This window comes from Octodon degus, unplaced genomic scaffold (assembly GCF_000260255.1).
Source record: "Octodon degus isolate 3935 unplaced genomic scaffold, OctDeg1.0 scaffold00482, whole genome shotgun sequence".
Taxonomy (NCBI): domain Eukaryota; kingdom Metazoa; phylum Chordata; class Mammalia; order Rodentia; family Octodontidae; genus Octodon; species Octodon degus.
Window position 1 is genome coordinate 209,962 of NW_004525058.1, and position 7,760 is coordinate 217,721.

General features: G+C 43.1%; 1 protein-coding gene across 1 annotated transcript; it reads left to right on the plus strand.

Annotated features, from left to right (window-relative positions):
• Window positions 1-3,435: 3,435 nt before the first annotated feature.
• LOC101575835 (PRAME family member 12-like) lies at window positions 3,436-6,836 on the plus strand (the record flags this gene model as incomplete). The annotated part of the gene is made up of 3 exons (XM_004648619.2): window positions 3,436-3,764; window positions 4,606-5,187; window positions 6,452-6,836. Coding segments are annotated over exons 1-3 (1,296 nt in total), but the record flags the coding sequence as incomplete, so codon positions are not given.
• Between the last annotated feature and the right edge of the window lie 924 nt (window positions 6,837-7,760).

Genomic DNA, 7,760 nt, shown 5'->3' on the forward strand with positions numbered 1-7,760 from the left:
GGATTGAACTCAGACCCTTGAGCTTGCCAGGGAAGCATTTATTCTACTGAGCCATCTCCCCAGCCCCTGTATTATTATTATTATATTTTCATTATTAAGGTTTAAGTGAAGTACATTTGCGTGGCCTTAACTTTGCATGAGATTACAGACCACACCTTTATTTTATTTTTCTTTGAGGTAACATTCTAACTGAGAGTTGGGCGTGATGGTGCAGGTCTATAATCCCAGCACTCTAGAGGCAGAAGCCGAAGATCACCAGCATTGACTGGGTGAAGGAGAGATCCAATCAGGCCTCTTGAATGTGCTAGGAACAGAGAAGATGGGTGGCTGAGGAGTGGCCAGCAATGGGGATAAAAGAGGAGGGAAGCAGAATAGGAGATAATCATTAGTCCTGAAGCTTCCAGTCACCGCCGGTCCTGCCTGGAGTACTTGAGTCTCGAGACTGTCATCTGAATTTGTACCTGGTGAGTGCCCAGCCTTCATGATGATGTATCCATCCCTCATTCCTCTAGTGCCCTGTAAAAGCAGCAGTTTCAGGGGGCACATACAATACTGTGACTTCTGTTCAGATAGATAGGCTTACGCTTCGTTAGTGTTCTTTTGATTCAAGTTCTTTGAGTCTTGCTCACCTTGGTTTCAACTCAGGATGTACTTTAAGCTTAGTCTGGGAAGATAGATAGGCGGTATAAGTGCCTTCCTGGCCAGCATAAGATTCCAAGTTTGACCCCAAGTACTGCATACAATGCCAGCCCTAGAACCTTGGGCATGTCATGCTGGCCCCAGAGCTAGGTTTTTTGTGGCACACCTGTAATATCAGCATTGGAAAGGCTGTGACAGGTATATCTGTACAAACCCAAACTGCATATCAAGACACTTTACAAAAAAAATAATTAAAAAGCAGAAAGAATAATTCAGGCTGGTGTGGAACTCTTCTGGAGACCAGGCTGGTCTCAAAACTATGCTGATTGATCTGATCTAGGCTTCATAGTGCTGGGATTACAGACAAGTCCCACAAACCTGGCTTTCATCCAAGTCTTGAAGACCAGCCTCACCCTACGTGGTCCCTCTCCTCCCTGAAGGGGTACATTATATGCCATCAGGGAGCACAGCACTCAATGCTCCACTGCCACTTGGAGATTGCTGCTGTGCTTACTTGAGGTTGACATTTAAGATTCAGGTAAGCAAATTTAAGACTCCACACAGTTGTTCTAACTCCATTATATCTTGATCAGTTTTATGTGCTCACAAAAATTCCCTAATCACAGCTTTTCAGGTCAGGCATTTTTCTGACAGTGTCAGGAGTGGCTAACACCCTGCCCCATTTAACACCCTGATCACTATGACAGTCACATGTCAGCAAAACTCAACAGTGGTTTGGAGACCATTAGCGGAGTCTTAACTTGCAAAACAGGACTTCTCATACTATCTCTGTATTAACCTTTATAAAGATGAGAAGCACTCAGAATTACTGGGGTAAAGGCTTCGTTAGAATCAACACTATCTATGATAGGAAAGCACTATCTGAAAAGAGATACAGGATCAGGAGTCAATAAAGGCCTCTGAGGAGCCAACCAGGAGCCTGGAGCCTGGATACACTGACTGGATTCCCGGGAGGCTGACCACCTGGCTACCTCATCCAGTCTTGCTGAGTCACCTCCCTCGTGAGCACAGCACCCAACCTATCTGCCCTCAGCCAGTATCCCCTGTTACCTGCAACTTCAGGATTCCATCAGTGTTTATTTTTTTTTACAGAATCAAATATGTAAATGTGAGTTTTAGATTTTCATTGTGTTTGTATGCCTCTGTGTGTGTGTGTGTGTGTGTGTGTGTGTGTGTGTATGTGTTTAGCAGAAGGTCTCATTATACACTTTACCATTTTTTATGTATTTAGTACAATCTTCAGGGTCTCACTACCAAGGTTGGACTCAAGGTGATCCTCCTGTTTTCAGCCTCCCAATCACTGGGATTACACGCGCATGCCATAATTCCCAGTGTCAATCACTGTCTCAGTGGGCCCTGGAGGCAAGGCTAGAACAGCATGCCAGGGATTGCACTCCAGTCTCTGCATCTGGCTAAGCAGGCACTTTAATCTGTAGAGCTATCTGATAGGCCTTTACCATGTTTTTAATGCAGTATGTAGCCAAGAAGGGCTCCATCCCATTACAATGCCTGTCATAGCTTCCCATTTGATGAAAATTTAGGCATAGTCCCCCATACTTACCATCAACTGCTACCTTTCAATGCATTAATTTGTTATTAATTTTTGGAACTGTGATTTGAACATAGGAATTTTGCACTGATTGGCATTGCAGTTCATTGGCCAGGTTTTATTATGATGCAAATACTCAGAACAAAACAAACTATTATTGGAAAAAATCCTATGTAGTCCTATAAACTAATATCCACAATTGTTTAATTTAATAAAATGTTGTATAAGTAAATCCATAGAAGGTGCCACACGGTTGGGCAGCATCTTAGGAGTCTCAGAACTTCAATAAGAACAAAACCAAGAATACTCAATATAGCTGCATGCTCTTTTACAACTTGAGATTCAGGAATACTGGTGCCAAAGGAAAGATACAGCACAACTTTCAATTAACAAGAAATGAATAATGCTCTTGGAATACTACTTGAATACCTTCCATAAAAATGGAATTTCACAAAAGTGATGGGATTTTTGTGAACAAATATAAGTTAGGTTATTAAGGAATATGAAACTGCCTCCCACCGATTTTGTGAAAGTATTCTGAACCTCACTCCACAGAATTATAACCAAGGAAATGGAATAGTCATATGGTCCAGTCAATAAGTTACCAATTCCAGCAATGCACCTAACTAAGAAAAATTAAGCAGAGTATAAAATAGATGTCCTGAGATTTCATTTCAAATAATTATATAATCTTGCATTCTCCTCCTTCTTCAGAGCTGGCAGGAGCAGGGACAGATCTGCTCTGTCTCCCTCACCTTTGATTCACTGTCTCATCCATCACCTGGTAGTGGAAACAGAAATTCAATGGGATGGAAATGCAGCACTGTGAGCTGCTGGCTTGGGAATTTCTTAGGCTGTGAAACCTTTAGTTGAACAGAAGTACAGGATAATGTCATGAAGATCAAGCTTAGATTCATTGCCTCTGTCTTTCCTGAAATTTTCCAGACATCTGATGTGGCATTTGCAACTGTATTATTTTGACTTTTCGTCATGGTGATGCTATCAGAAATTTTTCCTGATGTCACTATAAGGAGGGCTAATGCTTTGGGACCATAAGCACAAAGTACATTTGGGATAAACTGAACAATCTGCTACCCTTGTTAGAACAGGGACTTTTGGCTACAAGTTGTTTCCCTAGTGGATGAGATAGGTGTGCTGGTCTTGCCTAAAAGGATATGTCTTTCCCAAGTGTTTTTCAGCACACCTGGCCTTCTAGACTCACCAGGATGAGCAACCAGTCACCAAGAGTACTACTGGACATGTCAATTAAGAGCTTGCTGAAGGACAAGGCCCTGTCCATGGAGGCCATAGGACATTTGCCAGGAGAGCTCTTCCCATCAGTGTTCATGGAGGCCTTCATCAGGGGACACACAGAGGTCCTGAAGGCCATGGTGCAGTCCTGGCCCTTTACATCCCTTCCCCTGGGAGCCCTGATGAACATGAAGAAAGCAGGGTCTCTGGATACTCAGAAGGATGTTCTACAGGCAGAGAAAATGGTGTTGCAAGCTGTGCTGGATGGAATCGATATGCTGCTGCGCAAGGAGGTGTGCTCCAGGTGAATATAACCCAGCTATCCTGAAGCGAATGGTCATGGAATTCCAATAAGGGCAGAAAGTGTCTGGAAGAGTTGGGGCAAAAGGGAGAAGGAGGGTCTTTTGACAGCGATTGCCAGAGGATCAGAGAAGCTTTGGGCTTTGCCATGCTACGTGGGAGTACACTGCTTGAGGGCCAGGAGTGTTAATGGTGGAGGCAGAAGTGAACAGAGCAAGAAGTTCCTGACTCCTCTCACAGGCATCAGGAGTAGGGAATAGGATGGATCCAATGGGATGGGGCAGGAGAAGTAGAACACTGAAGTGTAGAAAGAGGAGCAAATTGTAACTTTTGTATCTGACAAGTTGAGTCATATCCCCTCAGGATTTATCCTGAAACCCTGTACCACATTTTGTATATCCCTTGTTAGAGTCATCCATGTGGATGAGTCATGGTTATTGCTTGACCAATTTGCTCTCTGTGAAAGCCTGAGAGAATGTTTTCTCTCCATGTGACTCTCCGTAGGCACACTCTACATCATCGATCACTTTCCTCTGCAGTCCTATAATCTCCCTGATCAGAAAATTTGGGACACAACTGAGTTACATGACGTTACAGTACAGGTTCTCCTATGTCCTGATTCTTCCCTGACCTTGGAAGGGTATTAATTATTGAAAGTGTCCTACTAATTTGACTTGAAGCTGTCTCATTGCTATTTATTTCTCAATAAAATTGTCGAAAAAATAAATAAATAAAATAAAAAGAAAGAGGAGCAAAGACCATAGCTGACCTCAGAGATGAGGAAGTCCCAGGAGGAAACGGGATCCTGACCTTAATTCTAAGACTCATTATTGGTTCATTCACAGGATGTTGAAACTGCAAGTGCTAGATATGCGGGTCACACGCCAGGACTTCTGGAGAGTCTGGGCTGAAAGGAAATTGGAAAATTGTTCTTCAGAATCCATGAACTGGGGCATAGCACAGAAGATTGGGCCGAGGGAACCAAGCAAAAGGCCTCTGAAGGTCATTTTAGATCTGTGGATCACTGAGGAATGTCTGCGTCCATGGACATCTACCATCCTCCAGTGGATCCGAGAGAGGAAAGATCTGGTGCAGCTGCATTGTCTGCAGCTGTGTATCACTGCCATGTCTTTTCAGTGGGTCACAGAAGTCCTTGAAGTGCTGGAGCTAGATTCTGTTCGGGAGGTCGATGTGAGTCCCTGGTGGCCAATCTGTACATTGGCTCAGTTTGCCCCTTTTCTGAGCCAGATGGAAAATCTTCATAAGCTAATTCTCTGTGACATCTGTGTGCCTGCCAGCATGCCCCCAGAGGAGAGAGAGCAGTTGGTCACTGAAGTCACCTTTCCATTCCTTAAACTTCACTCTCTCAGGGAAGTTTTTATGGACACTGTCGAGTTCCTTGAAGGCCACATGGACCAGTTTCTCAGGTAAGATGTGGAACTTTCTCTGCAGCATCAGAAGGTTCTTTCTCTGTTGCAGAAATATGAGTGAATGTGGACAGTGAGCCACCCAGAGGAGAGGTGACAGATCAAGCACTAGAATATCTCCATATTTATTGCCTTCCCACTCCTGAGTACAGTGGTCCATCACCTATCACAGAAGTTATGTTACAGACACCTCTGGGATAAGAGAAAATCAGCCAAGTAGTGAATCTATCTATCTATCTATCTATCTATCTATCTATCTATCTATCTATCATCTATCTATCTATCTATCTATCTATCTATCTATCTATCTATCATACACCCTTCTCACACACTTATAAAATTTTCCCACATTTTTAAAAGTGTTCCTAATCTTCTTAATCGTTTTATAAACTCATGAACCTATATAATTTTAACCACATATGCATAATGTATGGTACTTCAAAATTTTAGGTGGGCACCCACCAACAAAGACGCTACTACACCTTGAATGGTGAGTGTGGCGAATTAGTTGTGTAGTGACGATGACAGTGAAGGTGAAGAAAATGAGGTGAGTGTACATTACTGTGCACTACCACAAAATCCTGTGATATAGTGAAACATTAATTTTATAAATATTTTTGAAAACCCACGAAACAGTGAGTCCATGAAAGTTAAACCATGAACTAGCGAAGGACTACTGTACTACAAAATGATGTCGTGTAGCCATTGTATTTGAGTAGCTAGACTGGAAAGGGCCACCAAGCTAGACAATCAGGATGTAGATACAACGTGCACAGAGGGCAGGAAAAAGATGTTTTCCTTAAGAAGCCCATGTAGTGTAAGATGCTGTGAATCCTCAAGGCCACTCCTAACCTCCTAGCAGTCACCAGAAGAAGACCTTGCCCCAAGGTGGGCTGATGACTAGATGGTAAGTACAGGAGGCTGAAGCTAATAGCAAGGAATAGAGGGGCAAGAAAGGAACAAGGACACAAACTGCTATCTCTTGCCACAATGCTAATAGCTGTATCCAGATCTTGATGGAATTTTCCTTCCTGCCTCTTGCTTCTTGCCTCTTGCCATCATCAGGAAAAGGTGGTGGCTTTCTGCTGGGAACTTACAAAAGGGGACTTTTGTAGACAGTAAAGAGTTAGACATGCAAGCAAGTAATGGTAAAATCACCCCCAAAATCATTCTGACTCATGTGACACTTAGTCTACCTTGATGTTCCCCACCACTCACTGCTTTTCATCACCAATCACAGGTCTAACTTGTTATCTCTCATTAGGTGCCTGACATCCCCACTGGAGACCCTCTCAGTAACTAACTGCCAGCTTTCACTCTCAGACTGGAACCATCTGCCCTTCTCTGAGAAGATAAGACAGCTGAAACACTTAGATCTGAGTTGTACCAAGCTGACTTCCTTCAGTCCTGAGTCTCTCCAACTCTTGCTGAGTAGTGTGGCAGCCACCCTGACCACCCTGCATTTGGAAAACTGTGGGATCACGGATGCACAGGTCTCTGCTTTTCTGCCAGCCCTGAGCAGCTGCTCTCAGCTCACTACCTTCTGCTTCATAAAGAATTCCATGTCCATATATGCCCTGAAGAACCTGCTGTGCCACACTACTAGGCTGAGCAACTTAACCCTGGAGCTGTACTCTGTTCCTCAGGAGGTTTATGTTATCAGACAGGGTTTTCAGCCACAGATATGGAATGAAGTTTATGAATCACTTAGGGGGATCATGAAGCCACTAATACATCCCAGGAAAGTCTGGTTTTGTATTTTTAATGGTGAATTCTGCTCTACCTGGAAATTATATAAAATGCACCCTAAGCCATGCACTGGGTGTATCCCGGTATAGTGGAATGGTTTCCTTCAAGGTCAACAACAAGCTTTTCTTTCAGTGTGAGTGACAAAAGCACAGGTTGGTAAGCAGGAAGGCCATTTGGGAATCACTAATGAAAGAACAAGTGATTTTTGTGGCCTTGGGTCTCAGACAGGATCAGAAACAGAAGTTTGAGTTGTGAAATGTCAATTTGCCCTTGAGATAACATGTGTGTATGAGTGTAAAGGAATGATCAGAAATAAAGAGAGCTGCTTGTGAATCATCTGGTTTTCAACATTATTATTTTACCTGATTTCCTGGAAAGAATTCATGAATCTTCAGGAACTGAGGAGAAAAAGCGGTCAGATTTCCTATAAATGAGGTTTTGCTTCAGGAACTCCTAGCAGCATAGAGAAATATTCTGTATTGTTCATTCTATTCATTCCTTTAGCTTTCTCTAGTCACATTTTCACTCTGTATTTTCTGTTTTTTTTTTTAAATTTTGTTTTTGCTTGTTTGTCTTTTAGTGCAGGGTCTACTGGGTCTCATTACATAGATCAGACTCCTAGTGATCCTGTTTTCAGCTATCCAAGTGCTGGGATTACAGGCGCCCACCACCATGCCAAGTCTCATTCATTATCTCAGCATGCCCCAGGGGTGTGGCCAGCATGGCACACTTGGGGATCAAACTCCAGTCCCTGTGTCTGCCTATGCAGGCACTTTAATCTGCTGAATTATCTAGCTAGCCCTTGTGTTTTCTGTTTATTCCCC